Source organism: Dipodomys spectabilis, unplaced genomic scaffold (genome assembly GCF_019054845.1).
Source record: "Dipodomys spectabilis isolate Male_0828 unplaced genomic scaffold, ASM1905484v1 ptg000126l, whole genome shotgun sequence".
NCBI classification, from domain to species: domain Eukaryota; kingdom Metazoa; phylum Chordata; class Mammalia; order Rodentia; family Heteromyidae; genus Dipodomys; species Dipodomys spectabilis.
In genome coordinates this window covers 2,768,807-2,786,297 of record NW_024870803.1, presented here as the reverse complement: position 1 = coordinate 2,786,297, position 17,491 = coordinate 2,768,807, and the positions used below count along the sequence as shown (strand labels likewise).

Here is a 17,491-nt window from a genome sequence, read left to right as displayed (position 1 = left end):
CAAGTTTCATCTTTTTTTTGTTTTGTAATGGTGATATACAGAGGGTTATAGTTATATAAGTCAGGTAACAAGTACATTTTTTTTGGGGGGGGGGGTCCGGTCGTGGGGCCTGAACTCTGGGCCTGAGCGCTGTTCCTCAGCTCTTCAGCTCAAGGCTAGCGCTCTACCACTTGAGCCACAGCGCCACTTCCGGCTTTTTTTCTTTTTGCTTATGTGGTGCTTAGGCATGCAAGGCAAGCGCTCTACCACTGAGCCACCTTCCCAGCCCACGAGTACATTTTTAAAACAGTATCACTTTCTCTCATTCTCTTCCAGTTTTTCTCCTCCCAACTTCCCTCCCTCCCCCAAGTTGTGTAGTTCATTTCTAATATGCATAGTGTCTAGAGGGTTTCATTGCTGAACTGGTTCACCCTTTACCCCACCTTTTCTGTGCTTCCCCTTCTCCTGCCAAAACCAGATAAACTTATGTACAAGACAAAGGGTACAGAAATCAAAAACAGCAACAGAGGGTATAAGCCAAAGAAGAAAAAAATCTGCATAGAGTACCATAAAAATCCTCTTTCTCTGATTTCTTGGGAGTTCATTTTGATAAGCATCATTTTATAAGATCATATGCACATTGAGCCCTTGTGATCCTCTCCTAAGAATATCCTCTTTTGTGCTCACTGTGTGTTTAGACTGCTGTTTAATTAATCATGTCCAAGTATAATTATTTGCCTTTTCTATGCATTGGGTTGTATTGTAGATTCATAGGCACATTCTAATGATAACAAATGTAGAAAGCCATTCAACTTATGTTTCTTTGGGTCTGGCTTACTTGGCTGAGTAAAATATTTTCCAAATCTTTACATTTCCTTACAATTAGGGCAATGCCATTCTTCCTGATGCAAGCATAGAATTCCATTGTGTACACATACCACATTTTCTTCATCCATTTGTCCACTGAGGGGCATTTGGGTTGATTCCATATCTTGGCTATGGTAAATAATACTGCAATGAACATGGTTCTGCTGATGGATTTAGTGTAGCCTGGTTTGTGGTCAACTGGATGGATGTGCAGGAGTGGGTCATAGGGGAGCTCTATGTTTGAAGAACCTTCATACTGCTTTCCAGAGTGGCTAAACAAGTTTACATTCCCACCAACAGTGTAGTAACATCCCCTTTGGGCCACATCCCCTCCAGTATCTGTTATTGTTAAGTTTTCTTCATAATGGCCATTTTAAATATGGCGAGGTAGAATCTCAATGTTGTTTTAATTTGCATTTCTCTTATGGTCAGAGATGTCAAACATCTCCTTATGTGTCTATTAGCCATTCTTATTTCTTATTCTGAGAAGTCTCTCTTTAAGTCTTGAGCCCATTAATTAATTGGGTTGTTGTTTGGAAGACCTTTACTAGATATGAATCAGACAAGGGCCTCATATCTAAAATATACACAATACCCAAAATAAACTGCATCCTAAATGGGAAAGTATGTCCTTATTCTCAAAAAAAAAAAAAAAAAACAACTAACTTTAAGAACGTGATTCACTATATATTCTTGATAGCACTGAGTGTCAAACCCTGAGTACTAATTTATATGCCAGTTCTTTATCCTCAACAACAGACTCCTATGACTCATATAAATAAGCTTCCTGCTGTTGTTTGGATATAAACTGAAATCAGCCCCAAAGGTTCAGGTGCAGAAAGCTTGATAACTAGCTAGTGTCACTACTGAGAGGTGATTGGAACATGATCATTCTGACCTTATCAATGGATTAATCCTCTGATGAGTTCAGAACTAAATGAACTATTCAGATGTAGAGCCTTGGTGAAAGAAATGTCACTGAGGGGGTCATCTTGTGTGTATCTTGTCCCTTTCTCTGTCTCTCAGCTTCCATGACATGAGCAACTTTCTTGTACCAAGGCATCCTACCATAATGTTCTTTCTCATCACAGGACTAGAATCAATGGAGATGGCCTACTGCAGAGTGAGACCTCTGAAACCATGAGCCAGAATAAGTCTTTCCTCAGTTGTTTATCCCATGAACTTCTGTTTCATACAGAAACTTCCCAGTGGTCATCTTTACTTCAAACTTACCTATCCAAATATAAAGCGCTTGAACCCCCTCTCCCAGATGTTTCTTGTTCCCTGTCCTGTTGATATTAGTATCATTAATATCTGAAGTAGTGACTACACCTTATATTTGTCATTTCACTAGCATGTATTTAATGACCGAAATGAATTATAGGAAGAATTTTCCTTTGTCATAGCTGAATCTTTTAATAACTAGCACAGGAAAAATGTTTTAGTTGTTTATTACCAGTAAGTTGGATTGAAATACTAATACACACACAAATAAACACACACCAAAACACACACATTTGTAAACAATAGGATGAAGTTTAAGGCAAAGGATGGAGATGAAATCAATAACAACATATAATTTTATACTGCCTAAGAAATGAATATAAAGAGTGACATATGAAGTACCAACTTTTCCTTTCAAACACAAAAATGGATACAAATACAAAAAAAGATGCTGATTTAATTTTAAAGTAAAAGCCAGACAATCAGTTTTAAGTAGAGTACAACATGACAGATTATGCAAATTTAGTATTTCCATTTAATCATTTCAGTGGGTCCCATAATGCAGTTTCTCTTGCAAGTCCCTCCTGACCCTCTTGCCCTCTATTTTATATTCAAGTAACTCAGAAACTCCTCAGAGCAATCTCAAATTGCTGCGTGCTCCTGGTTAAAGAGATATTAAACAGCAAGTACTCTTGTAAAATTGTGCCCCAAATAAAATGGCATATTCAAGTATCTATCTTGTGCATTAAAGAAAAATGCAAATACCATTAGGATAGGATATATTCTTTCAAAGATAGCAGTTTAACGTAAGATTTAAATTGAAGGAGTATCCTCAAATACGCTACAAAATCTTATTTTAAAATCAGTATGTGAATAGGTAATTTGATATGGGATATAAAGTTATTCTATTTGGGAGTATTTTTAAAACTAAAATCTGGATAAATCAACAATAATTCAGAAATATATCACGCACCTTTTGGGAGTTATTCATTAAACTAAACTCATGATAGTTCTAAATTTGCTTATGTCAGTCTTTCCTAGGTAATTTTTTTCAAGTACTCAAAACAATTCTATAAAATGTGTGTACTGTTACCATCTCCAGTTACAGATGAGGAAAAGTACAGACTGAAGAATTTAAATGACTGCCTCATGGAGAACAGACTGACCAATGAGCAGTCCCCATCTACTTTGCTCTAGCTGGGAAGTGAACACTTCGCCGACCTCTACGTCAGTGATTTCATCTCCTATGCTATGTCCTGCAAGTCTTATCTTTTCGGTAATATATGGCAACAAACGTAGGTGGGATGACATCATAAACTCCAGTGTAAAGAAAACATAAAAGGTATTAGCTTGTGTCTTGATGTTGCTGAAAATGAGGACTGGCTCTGAGGAGCACTGCAGATAAACTGAGGAAACAGACACTATTCACTTCAGTGGATCGTATCCACTGGCATGCACAGTGTCTAAGTTTTAGAGCTATAGAATATCCTAACCAAGTTTTTGTTTTCATTCTTCACCACTCAGAGCAGTATTCTGATGAATTATGCATACATGAATGCAAACATAGATCCTTTGAAATACTAAAACTGAGCAGAAAATAACCTCAGAAAAACCTGTGTTGAGCTTTCCAAAGCTGCCTATTAGAATCAGAGTTTGTGATGTACACCAAACCTTAGACATCAATCTCTCATTCCTCATTTCTCTAATATTAAAATACTTTATTAATTGAAAAAGCCAATCTTTGTGCCATAATTACTCCGTATTAATTCTTAGCTGACTGACATCTCTGAGTGTGAACTGACCAGACCTACTGATAGGACAGGAAACATTCAAGAGCCAAACAAAACCTCAATGAAATGCAGCTTACAGAAATGCACTGTACATTCTTACAGAAAAGAACTGTACATTTTCCAAAGAACGCTATTCCCCAAACGAATGTTTGCATATGTGAAGACCCATTCACAGAATTGGCTAAAACAAAGAGAATTTTTTAATTGTATAAATAATGCGTACTCTAGAGGCTTGTAAGCAATCATGAATCTTCCACATTTATTTCCACACAAATGAGTCTCTGTGCCCCCTTACACGTGTCCAGAGAATGCTGGTGGCTCAGCACATCCTTCAGTGACTGAGAAAGTCTCCATGGCAACATTCACTTATCCAATGGTTGCTTATTAGGATAGTATTCCTATATAAAAAAAACTTAATTCTTTTTTTAAAGGTGAATGCAGCATATTAGGATAGGAAAGAAAAACTTTCCCTTTACCATTTAATTGTGATTTCTGCACTTAGGTGCATCTCAAAAATGGTACTTAAACTATTTTAATGTATTCATGTAGCTTTATCTGCCATACAACATACATAAAGAAAATAAAGGAGAGTGAATACTTACTGGTGTTAATCTAATGATTAACTAAAGCTATGGCTAAAATCCATCTACAAACAGAAAATGAAGGAGATTAAAAACTCATTTTTAATACTTGAAAGTAAATTTGGGAGTAATTTTCAAAGAATCTTTTTACATAATTTTTATTGTTCTCTGTAATAATATCATGTAACAGGGAAAAAGGAAAAAAATTGAATGCTGGTAATGAATCTTCTGATTCAGAATAGGACAGATAATACTGTAGTCCTAGGCACAACTTCTGTTTCTTTTTTTTCCTTAAGGATAATAGTTATATTTAAACAAAATCTCAAACAACAGCAAGTTAAACTGGATGATAGAATTTGAGCCCAATAATGGAGACAGCAGAACAGAATAGTTGGAACTAGCCTTCGCCAATAACAAATAACATTTCACGGTACCTGACCTCTTTCATCTGTCTGGCTTCCTATGGTACAGGTTTTGTTATTCTCATAAAAGACATCTCATGCAAAGCTTTGAGGATTGGCCTCTCCAGAGTTTCACTCCCTCACACATAGCCTGTCTTCGAACATGAGCTTAGTATGGACAATGGAAATGTCTCTGAGACATGAGCCTCTTACACAAGTCTACAGGAAATAGATCTGTAGCCTCAACTTTTTCCCCTCTTCTTCAAGTCATCCTCAAAGATGCTTCTTCAGTCTAGAGTGACAGAGAAATGCCAACAGAAAAATGTTTCTGAGGGTTCTGAATGATACACAGAGCTGAGGAATTTCAAGTTTCTTTTCCCCTGACATGCACAATCAAGCAGACATAAACAGAAGAAACAAGGGTCTTCCTTAAGAAAGACCTTGTTCTGTACTTATTACCACCCTTTGATTCTAGACTCTCATGCTGACTTACCAGCTTCCACAGTACCGAGCTGATTCTCGGAATCAGCTCTAGAGGAATTTATATGCACCTAAATGAACCACGAGGCCAGCAGTACAGTCCATTAACAAAGGCAGATGAGAAAACATGCTTGCACAGCCCTGCAGTGACCGAGGCGACGTTTACACAGCTGCACTCCCAGGGACAAAAGAATGACCAGATCATTATTCTCTGGATAGTGTGCTGTTTAGCCTCATTTCCTTCCATTTTATAATCACAGGGAAAATGTATTCTATCAGCCATTTACTTGCAAAACTCTTTCACTAAATGAAAATTCATGGTATAAATACATTCAACATGAAATTTATCTATCCTCTGTCTACTATTCAATAGAAAAAAGTAAAAGATTTTTCAATACATTTAGTTTTCAAATGAAATCACTTCATTCCTAAATTGTTTTGATATCAATAAAAGGGGGAACATTTTTAACGTAGATGTTTTCTCTAAGCATTCTAACATGGATGGTTGCATGAAGTGTTCATTTATTTCTGACTGTAATACATGACGTTCACATGAATTTGGAAAATACATACAACTAGTATACACATCTGTCAAGAAATACTTATCTTGTGTTTAGTTGAAATATTTGGCAATAATTTTGTATATGAATACTAACCACATCTATTCAGTTTTATAAAGCACTGCAGATGCTATTTAAGAATTCAAACAAAGTCTTGATATGTCTGTAAGTTGCTGTTCTACTCTTTCGTATAAATTCATCCTTAAGTGTGCCTTCTAATCAGTTAAACTATTTTTGTTTATTATTCTAGAATTACTCACTAGGTCAATATTCTACCTCTAAAAATGATCGGTATTATGAGGTTCTGCTTGTGTGTGTGTGTGTGTGTGTGTGTGTGTGTGTGTGTGTGTGCGCGCGCACGTGCGCGCGCTCATGTGTGTTTTCAATTGAGACTCTTCCAAATGCATAGGCGAGAAAGGCCGCAGAGACCTCCCAGGACCCTTCCCAGTTGTTCCCGAGGTATCTCACAAGGCTACTATGATACTGCAGTTGTATGGTCAGCAGCAACAGTCTTTCAAATGCCCACCACACTCGGGGTCCCTCCTGCTCCCTTCACAGCCACACAGCCACCGTTCACCTCCAGCTGCCACTTTGGTTTTATTCCTGGTAATTACTAATCTGCAATCCATTTCCATTATTGTGTTATTCCAAGAGTGTCTCAGAAATAAAAATACTCAACATGTGACCTGTTCTGCTGGCTCTTTTTACTCAGCATAACAGCCTTTACAAGATATTGTATGAATGGACAGCTCTTTTTTTCTTTGCTCAGTAATATTCCTGGTATGGATATCCCACTGTTTGCTTATCCATTCTCCCATTGGAAGACATGGGGGTTGTTTACAAGTTTGGGCTAATTTGAACAAACATGCTGTAGATATTTATGTACAGGTGTTTGTGTACACATAAATCTTGTCTAAAATAACCAAATGTGTGACTACTACTATGCCTTGTGGGAAATACATGTTCAGTGTTTTTTGTTGTTGTTGTTGTTGTTGTTGTTTTTAAGAAACTACCACATTGTTTACTAGAGTGTCTGCTACTTTATAGGCCACTAGCAATGTATGAACAATTCAGGCCCACACATCCTCACTAGCACTTGATGTTGTTACTAGATTTTATCTACTTAGTACCCTTAAGTGGTTTCTCTAGCTATGACTGTAATTCATAACTTGTTATGTTTTACTATAATTGTCTTTTATAGGTAAACCTGAGGTTTACAAACTTACTTTCCTTACATCAGTTTATAAAATATTTCCCTAAAATACTTCCTCTACACTTAGTTATGTGAAAGAGTTTTGTAACTTTTGCTACAAACCTTAAAAACAATTTAGAAAAAATCAAGAGGAAGAAAGTTTCTAGTATTTACCCATACTTTTGCTTCTGTCTTTCCAGAGGAAAAGTTGCTTCTATTGTTTCGTTTCTTTTTAAAACAACTCTCTGTAGCTTGCTTTGTTTTGTTTTTTTAATTGGCATGTTGGTAACAAATTCTTAGTTTTTCTTCATCTGAAAAATGCATTCATTTCTACCTCATTCCTAAACAATATTCTCATTGGGTTCTGCTCCCACAGTTCTTTTCTTCTAGCACTTGAAAAATATCATGTCACTTCCATTATGCCTTTGGGATTTCTGCTGAGAAACCTGCTGTCAGTCAAAGTGTTTAGTCTCCAGGCATAAGATATAATTTCTCTCTTTATTTATTCTGTGCTACGGATTGAACCCAGGGCCTTGCCACTTGGGTACATCCCTGGCTCTTTTGTTTATATTTTGTTTTTGACACAGGGTCTTGCTAACTTTGCTGAAGTTAGCCTTGAACTCACAATCCTCCTCTATCTCTCAAGCAGCTGCAGTTACAGACACTGCCACTTTCTTTGGCTTTAGATACTTTTCTTTGTCTTTTGTTTTAACAAATGTAAGTATGACTTGTGTTGGCTTAGATTTCTTTGGACTTTTCTGTTTAGGGGTTTGCTCACCTTCATTACCCTGCAGTCCATATGTTTTGAGAAATGTTTGTGTGGCCATTATTTCTTTTAGCACTGACTAACTTCATCCTGTCTTTTTTGTACTTCCATGACACAAACTTCAAGTGCTCTGTTACAGTCCCAAAGGTTTCTCAGCTTCTGTTCTGCGCCCCCCCCCTTCCTCAAATTGTGTATTTTCTATTGTTCTTTCAGTTTGCGAATTTTTCACTTGCTAAAATTTCCTGTCTCTTCCAACCTTCTGCTAAGCTTTTTGTTTCAGAAACTCTTGCTCTCTCTTGGCCTTTCCTAGACCTCTCCACACACATCCTGCCTGCACCAGTTCTCATCAGGCAGAAAAACTCACTATCCTTCCCACTGTCCTTACTATTCTCCATAAATGAAACCACAGTTCTAAGCCAGTCAATGTTCTGTCAGAGTCTCAAACACACAGTCTTCAACATCGTCTCTACATTCCAGAAGAGCAAGAACCTATCCTTCCTTCACAAACCACTCCGTGCTCTGCCTTCCACCCATGAATCTTACCTGAATTCAGCTGGTCCATGAGGCCCTTCTGGGTGACTCTACTCAGATGTATCTCTCCACCTTTAACTTCGCAATTCTTAATTTTTCAGTCACAATTATGCTTGGAACCCATGAATTATAGCTACTAGGTGGAACCACGTGAAATTGCTGAGGATTTTACCTATAAATATGGCAATTTCAAATCTAACATTTCTCTTGGTTTCAGAGTTCCATTCATGAAGACATGGGCTGAGTTTTATCTTTTTTTTTTTTTCAGCTGGACCCCTCCAACCTCCCAGAAGCCTGGAACACTGGGAGTGTTTATAAGTTGTTTGTCAAGTTAAAAGCTCTTAAATCAATAAGTATTATATGCGTAGGTGTGTTTGTAAAATCAATCCTCTGTAACAATTAGTCAAACTAAAAATGAAATCCTGAATTATTTCACTAATCAGCCTACATGGTAGAGAGGAGGAGCTTTAGCATCTAAAAGTTCTGGTAATACACTGTATTTGAATTCAAGGAGCAATTTAAAAATCATTTATTTGTGAAGGAAATAGTCTTGGATTTAGAGGTTGTCAGATACTGTGAAAAGCTTTTTAATTGACTGAAATTTTTAAAAAAATCAAAACATTTCTTTAGCACAAGCACTTCCCTTATAAAAACAAATTGCCTAAAAGCAAAGCACAGCAGTTTGTTCACAAAGTGCTACCCACCACCAGCAGCAGGAGAAGCAGGAAGAATGAAGGAAAGATTTGCATTTCCATAGCTTCTTTGTATCCTCAGGTTCCAAAAGCGGTTCACAGAGCGGTAAATATCTGGGCCCAGAAGCAACATTGATAGTGTGGATGAAAGGACTGACTGGACTGCTGGGTCAGAGGCAGTCTCTTAGCTCACTGTGGTCTCCACACAGGTAGAAAAGGAGAGCAACTGATGGGCTATATTTAAGAGAGGGGAACTTGTGTCCTCAGGGCCTGGGCCCACCACCAGAGCCACCACCCAGGGGGCAGGCTCCTTCCTCCTCCCACAGACTCCTGGGAACAGGAAGAATTTGCACCTGCCCACGGTCTTCTCCACAAAGCCCTGCTTCTCACCGATGGCTCCGCCCACCATTCACCCTGCCTGCAGGTGAATGGGCCGAAGGGTGTCCGGGAAGCTCTGAGCCCGGAGGCCAGCCACGCTGTGGTTGGTCAGCATCAATTTTACCGAGCCTTGGAGGACTGGACTTTGGCGAACTCTGGGCGCTCCGGTCTTCCTAACCCACCAGCTCAGGGTTCACCCGGCTCACCCTCGGCACAGCGCATGCTCTACCACAGCAGCTCTGACTCTCCTCCAGGGGTCACAGTTGGGTCACAAATCCCTCACCAAGCCGGAGTGACTGGGAGCAGCTGATTGGGAACAATTCATTTCAGCCCTCTTCATTAAGATTCAAATAGAATAAGGTAGAAATTGAACAGTGCCAGAAATTATGCCTTGCTGTTCCTATAAGTCAGTAAACATTTAATCAGAGTTCAATTCGTTCTCCTCAATCTCTCTCTCTCTCTAACACACACACACACACACTGTTGTTCTTCCAATCCTTCCTACTTGCTGTTTTAATACATAATTAAGAAGGTCAGAATTAATGAAGCCGTGTGGAGTAAAGTTCAAGGAATCCCCAGGCACTATTTATTCTATTAGATCTCAGTCAGGAATGTCAGCTTGGCATGTTGGGTGGTGTATCAGCAATAGGGCTGGCTGCATTCCTGGAAGGCTCTGCCAGGGAGACTCACCTGCACTGTCAGGTCATTTGGAAGCTCCTTCCCTGCAAAAATCACATGCAGCTGGTCAGCTGGGACCCCCTGTCGCTTAGCAACCACTTCCTTGAGCTGGAAGATGCTGGTGTCAGAATCGACCTCCACTGGGAAACCATGGCTGGAGTTGAACCTGACAAACACTGACCAAGATAATGGGAAGGGGGGGGAGACAGACAGACAGACAGAGGGGGGGGGAAGAGAGGGAGAAAGAGAGAGAAAGGGAGAGGGAGGGAGGGAGAGAGGGAGAGAAAGAGGAAGGGAGGGATGGAGGGAGGGAAGGAGAGAGACAGAGGGACAGAGAAAGGGAGGGAGAGAGGGAGGGAGGGAGGGAGAGGGAAGGACAGGGAGAGAGGGAGGGAGGGGAAGGGAGGGAGAGAAAGGGAGAGAGGGAGGGAGAGAGAGATAGAGGGAGGGAGAGAGGGAGAGGGAGAGATAGATGGAGAGAGGGAGAGGGAGGGAGGGAGAGAGAGGGGGAGAGAGAGGGAGAGCAATGGAGAGAGAGTGAGAGAGAGAAGAGAGGGACAGGGAGAGAGAGAGAGAAAGCATTATTTCTAGCCCTTAAATAGTAATCACAACATTTCTGAACCAACTTACCCCTCACCCACCTTCTGTGAATGGCATACCATTTCTTTCTTTTATAACAGAAAGTTGAATACTATAGAGTAGTGTGTGGGGGAAAAAAAACCAAACAAACAGAATTCCCCCATGGGATTTTCTCTCTTATATATTAGTCAGTGACCTGCAAACCAAACCTGTGTTCTGTCTTTGACATCCATCCTGGAAAACTGAAGGACTCAGCAGAACACTTGCTTGATTGGAATCGTGAGATTCCCAGGAGTTTATCAAAGAGATTCAGCTCTGACAGCCAGAACAAACTCCCTCCCTCCAAGGCGCCCTCTGAATAAAAATAAAAGGCAATGTGTTCATGCTCCAAGAGGAAGAGGAGAAAACTCAACCTACTTCATAGACTGGAGGGAAGACCCTCACGGGGCTCTGGGCTTTGATGGACCTGGCCAGAGGCTTCCCTGGATCTGCAGAGACATTTATTTGCCTTTGTTCTTAAAGCTAATGTGTTCCTTTCCCTTGTTGGAACCATTCTTTCTGTCAGACTTAGTCACATGTCTCCCCACCTCTCCTCCCTCCCACCCTGCCATGGCGTGGCTCACCCCGGGGTGGTGGGCCACACTCCCTTGTGCTACTGCTCTAGCTGCCCTTGCTGCTCAGCTGTCCTTCCACCACTCTTCATCAGGCTCTCCTTAAATCCTTTCCATATTCTTAATTATCTTCCCAACTGGAGACTTGCTTGGTTCACACTCTTCTCTTACAAAATGCCCTAAGCCTTTCTGCAAGATAAGCCTTATTGATACACAGCTCAGACCTGATACCATTCAAATCCTTTAAAGACTCATCCCTTCCGCTGGGAAGAAAGACCCAAGCCTTCTCTCACCTGGTACAAACGTATGCTTCAGTATCTTTTCTTATTAGTCCCCACTGTATCTTGTTTCCAACCTCGTGCTTTAGTGCATGCCTTCTCTCACTGACCCCTGAATTCTGCCCATCTGCATGATCTGTTTCAAACGTAACCCCTTCAGCAGACCTCATGCTATCAGCCCCAGCAAGAAATGTGCCTACTCAGGGCTCCAGCAGTGTTTTCTCTATAGATCTCCTAAAACTTGCCATCCTTCCTGGATGCTGTTATTCCTCATGAACAGCTAGGAAGACCTATTCATCAATCATCTATGTGCCTTTAGTTGCTTACTTCTCTACTAGACTTGGGGGGAGCAAATCGACACACTTCAAACTGTGGATGATGTTATAGGACACATCAAATAAAACTTATAGTGTTTCAATATACATTTTACATTCTTTAAAAGATAAGTTAACCGGAAGGTAGATATTACCATCACCTGCTTATTGCTGCATTGTCTTAAAAAGTAGCATTAATGTTGACTAGTTTGTAATTCAATTGTAAAACAAACATTTAAAAATAAAATTAATTAGAATAAAGTAGTACTTACTAGGCAATAATAATCAGGCACTTAATACCTACATCACATTACACTTGCATTTGCTTTTTCTAAGGCCCCAAGATCTAGTCAGGTTACTATTATTGTCCTTATATACACAGCAGTGAATGAAAGCCCAGAGAATTGTAACTGCTTTCCTAAGGATATCAGCTTCTTTATATTGAAATGAGAATTCATATTCAGTTCCATCTTAGTCTAAAGCTCATCAGTTTCTAGTGTAATAGGCAGCCCAAGACCCTGTCTAAAAGGAAGTCCGCATGCCTTTTCCTTAGGATAAAAGAAAACAGCAACAAAAAGTCTTTCCAACATAATTCAGACATTTCCTATAAAGATGAGAAGTAGAAAATGAAATTAAAAACATATACCAATAGTAAAAAAGTTCCCATGCAAAGCTAAGAGAAAAGGACAAGGAACAATGGCTATAAGACATGATGAACTGAAAATGATAACAAAATGAGAGCAGGTAGTATAGAAGACATAGAGCAAAAATCCGAAATAATGTATCAGCATGGAAAATACCTAGAAAAAGTAAGAAGTGAATGTGACAAAAGAAAATTCATGAAGGAATACCAAATACAGAGAAAACAGTGCTTTGACTGCTGTGCTTCTAGGAAGATTTCATTTTACTTCATAATTTTGAAAGCAGAGGCAAAGGAACACAAATGTATTTTGAGTCTTGAGGTATACTCTGAGCACAGCAAGCTCAGTGCATGAGAGAACACATCCCCCACGTGAAGGAAATGGGGAAGTGAAGAGCCGGACATGGGACAAGGACTGGTCCCAGTTCTAAACCTCATTTTCTATAACTGTGAATAGAACATTTTATTTGTTTGTTTGTCTTTTAGTTATTTGGGGCATCCTGGGTCTGAGCTCAGGGCTTCATACTTGCTGGATACCACTAAGCCACACATCCAGACCTTTTTTATGTAGTTATTGTTAAGACAGGGTCTAACCTCCTCTCTGGTTGATCTACCCTGTTTATGATTCCCACGAAGCTAGGAAGATAGGTGCTAGACACTGTATCCAGCTACTGAGAAAAGGTTTCAAGAACCCCCCTGTACACCCTACTAAGTGGCCTCAAACTGCAATCCTTCCTAAAAATGATCCATGTGATGCTAAATTGACAAGCTCCCTTTATGGGGTCCTATCATGGAATACTTCTACAAAGAAAATAAAGGAAAAAAGCTGCCCCAAAAAAGCCCAAGAAATTCTACTCAAATTATCAGAATTTTAAATCTTTGTTTTTCTATAAACAGAGAAATTAAAGGCTTAATTTCAATTTGTGTAAATCTTAATTTCAATTTGGGCAAACTTAGAAATTAATATTTTTGAACAGCAAATCTGAGATACAATGTGTTTATGATGGAAAGATGAACTAACTAGTAGGTATTTGGCCAACTAAATACTTCCATGAATAAGAAAAAACACCTGAGGGGGCTGGGAAGGTGGCTCAGTGGTAGAGTGCTTGCCTTGTATGCCTGAGGCCCTGGGTTCGATTCCTCAACACCACATAAGCAGGAAAAAAAAGCTGGAAGTGGTGCTGTGGCTCAAGTGGTAGAGCGCTAGTCTTGAGCTGAAGAGCTGAGGGACAGCACCCAGGCCCAGAGTTCAGGCCCATGACCGGACCCAAAAAAAAAAAGAAAAAACACTTGAAGAAGCAACCTGGGTCTAGCTTTCTGAGTTATAATACTAAGTGTAGTATCGGTCATCAATGTGTATGCTCTTTACATGATACTGGTTGTTTTTCAAAAACCTATTGTATTTTTTCTTCATTTAGATTTGTCATGTGATTTAGGTAACTGACACTCCCCAAAAAGTGATTTGAATTAATCAACAGAACTATATCCTGCTGATACTAGAGCTCAATGATTAGTTCAGGAATTGGTATAAGCCAATTAATGGTTGACATTTGTTCCCTTGGTCAGAAGTAATTGATTCTCCAGAATAAAAGTAATATAAAATAGATGGCCAATCAACAAGAAATTGAGGACTCTTCAGGTTTGGTGAAGAAGTATTCTTAGATAGCTGGAACATCAAGTCAGGCCTGCACAGGATAATTAACTGTAATCATGCATCCTGGATGGGATCATGAAAGAAAAACAGTAAGAATCAAAATAATTCAAATCCAGACCAGACATCAGTAAGTAAATCATACACTAACATTAGTTCATTAACAATAATAAATGTAGTATAACAGTGTATGAGGGTAAATGAGGTAAAAACTGGGTGTAAGGTAAATAGTAAAACCAAAACAGTTCAATATCAAAATTCATTTAAAAACTAGATCTAGTTTAAAATCGTAAATGCTAATAAATGGGGAGAGGTTTTTCCATGCAAATCTAGCTAAAATATTGCTTCCACTGGGCACAGGTGGCTCACATCTGTAATCCTAGCTACTACAGAGGCTGAGATTGAGGATCACAGTTCAAAGCCAGCCCAGGAAGGAAAGTCCATGAAAAGCTTATCTCTAATTAATCACCAGAGAACTGAAAGTGGCTCAAAGTGGTGGAGTGCTAGCCTTGAGCAAAAGAGCTCAGGGACAGCAGCCGGGCCCTGAATTCAAGACCTACTACTGACAAAAAATATATGTATTCTTTCCAAAGACAAAAGAAACAATTGTCAAGCACATAAAAAAAAGATTCTCCAAAAATTAATCCATAATGTTTGTGAAACAATTTCAAATTTTTCAAATATTTCAAAGAATCAACAAATAGAACACATTCTCAGGAGAAAAGGAAAGCTACTAAGACAAACCTTGAATTGGCTCTAACTTGGAAGATAAAATTTCAAAGCAATTACAATAACTATCCTCAAAAAAAACAATAATTATCCTCAATGAAGCAATAAGTGGAAAGAAGTGAGTAGAGAAAAAAAAATCACAAAAATGGAACATGGAAATTCAAAAACTAAACCTATAAAATCTAGAATAAAAATATATTATATACATTTGATAAACAAATGGAGTTGACAGAGAAAAGTCTTCGTAAAGAATAATATAAAAGAGATTAAAATGAGTAAAAGAAGCTAGGTGGTGGTAGCTCATGCCTATAATCCAAGCTACTCAACAAGCTGAGATCTGAGGACCGCGGTTTCAAGCTAGCCTAGAAATGTCTTTGAGATTCCATCTCCACGTAATGAGAAAAAATTCTGGACCCGAAGTCTGGCTCAATGGAAGAGCAAGGCAAGAGCAAAGGGCCTCAGTAAGAGCATGAGGCCCTGAGTGCAAGCTCCAATATAAGACATAAACAAACAAATAAATAAATAGCTACTATATGTATATATATATATATATATATATGATCCAACATATATTAAGTATACATAGATAAGAGGACTGAGAGAAGATAAAGAAAAGAGAGAAAAGAATGGAGAGTTATCCATTAGGGGAAATAATGCCCCCAAATTTTAAGTATGTGATGAAGAAACCAAATGTACATATTTTCACTAAGAAGGATAAACATGACTACATGTTTATCAAGGGACATGGGAGTCAAACTACTGGAAGTGAAGGGTAAGGGTCACATCTTGAAAACACCAAGGAAACTTTGCACATACTAGGTTGAAATTATATGGTTAATTAAATGGTTAATCTCTGTGGTTCTAAAAAATATTTTAAATAATCATCTGAAAGTCAGGAAATGAGTAATAAACATAGGGGATGAAAAGAAAAATGTATAGTAAAGTTATAGATACAAAGTAATCATCTCAACAATTACATTACATTTTAATGCAACCAACACCCAACTATATGGACAGAGACTATCAGAAAGGCTGCAATGAAGACTGTACATTGTCTTAAAGTGTTGCAGTTGAAATATAAAGACACATATTTGAAGTACCTATTCTTTTTGCCAAGCACAAAGAAATCATAAGAAAGCAAAAATGGCAATACTAATATCATACAACACAGATCCCAAGATAAAACCATTAGAGCACAAAAACCTACTTCAGATTGTCCCTTCACATTTGAAGACAGGAAGGAGCTCAAAAATCACGTTCTCCACCTTCCCACTCCTCCCCAATATAGAGATATGAGAGGGGCCAGTGACTCCTTTTGCCACACTTGTAGTATGTATGTATGTATGTATGTATGTAGGTGTTAAGGTGCCTCCCCGGTGGGCGACAAAAACTGGTTAAGAAACTTGGGCTTCCTAGGAGGTGAGAGACCCGAGCCACAGCCAGCACCACTGCCTGGGTGTTCACCTAAGGCTTAGAGTTGGCTACTTTCTTTGGCAAGATTCAAATGGAATTTGTAACCATTTTGTTTGCATGGGTCTTCATCTATGGCTTAGAGTCAGCTGCTTTCTTTGGCAAGATTCAAATGGAATTTGTGACCATTTGGACTTCTAACAGTATCACACAGTTACTCTCCCTCATTCTGTCTCTCAAAAATTCCCATTTCATCTGGCTACAGTGGCTCATGTCTATAATCCTAGCTACTCAGGGGGCTCAGAACTGAGAGTCATAGCTTAAAACCAGGCAGACAAATCTGAGCAATTCTTACTTTAATTAGCCAGCAAAATGCTGAAGTGGAGGTGTGGCTCAAGTAGTAGAGCGCTTGCCATAAGCAAAAAAGGTAAGTGAGATCAGGACAGAGTTCAAGTCCCAGAACTTGCATACAAAATAAAGTCATAAGCAATAAAAATTCCTAGTTCATAAGATTTCTGTGAAAATTATTTAATAAACATAGGAAAATCTTTAAAATCATGTTAAAGACAGCCTGAGTCTGGGGTGGTGGCGCAGGCCTACAACCCCAGATATGCAGATAGCAGAGAAGAGATGGCACTAGTTCAAGGCTAGCCGGGGTTAAACACTTAGACTCTCTTTCAAACATCGTAATCGAAACATGGTAGGAAACACCAGGAATCCTGAGGCAGATCTTGGGCCAAACTCCCTAGAGTGTATCTGAAGAGTAAATGAATACTTGAAGGACTGTGGTCTTGTCCCAAGTAGTAGAGGAGGCCTCCAACACAAGGTCCCGGGCCCTGACATTGCACGCTGCAAACTTCAATAATTAGGGGCTCTCTTTTAAGGCCTCAATATGCCTTAAAAGTTATGGTGGCTGTAATGTCAATTGCATAATAGCAGTGTTTGGGTAAGTTAAAAATGTACCTTTTATTTTCTTTCAGTAAGACAAATTTTCCGAGTGGAGTTTTATTTCACTATATTTTAAAGTACACTGTAATTGATGTAAAGTAACTTTAGTATACTGATAATGATAGCTTCTATTTAGATAGAGCTTTCAATTTTCAAAGTGCTTTGATAGACATTATCTCCACTAATCCTTACAGCAGCACTGAAAGATAATT

General features: G+C 39.0%; 1 protein-coding gene across 1 annotated transcript in view; it reads right to left on the bottom strand.

Moving 5' to 3' along the window:
• Positions 1-17,491, bottom strand: part of Prkn (parkin RBR E3 ubiquitin protein ligase) — a 992,623-nt gene that overhangs the window by 783,546 nt on the left and 191,586 nt on the right. Inside the window, exon 2 of the mRNA XM_042689760.1 lies at positions 10,132-10,295. Coding sequence (XP_042545694.1) covers positions 10,132-10,295 — 164 coding nt within the window. The remainder of the gene's footprint in view (positions 1-10,131; positions 10,296-17,491) is intronic.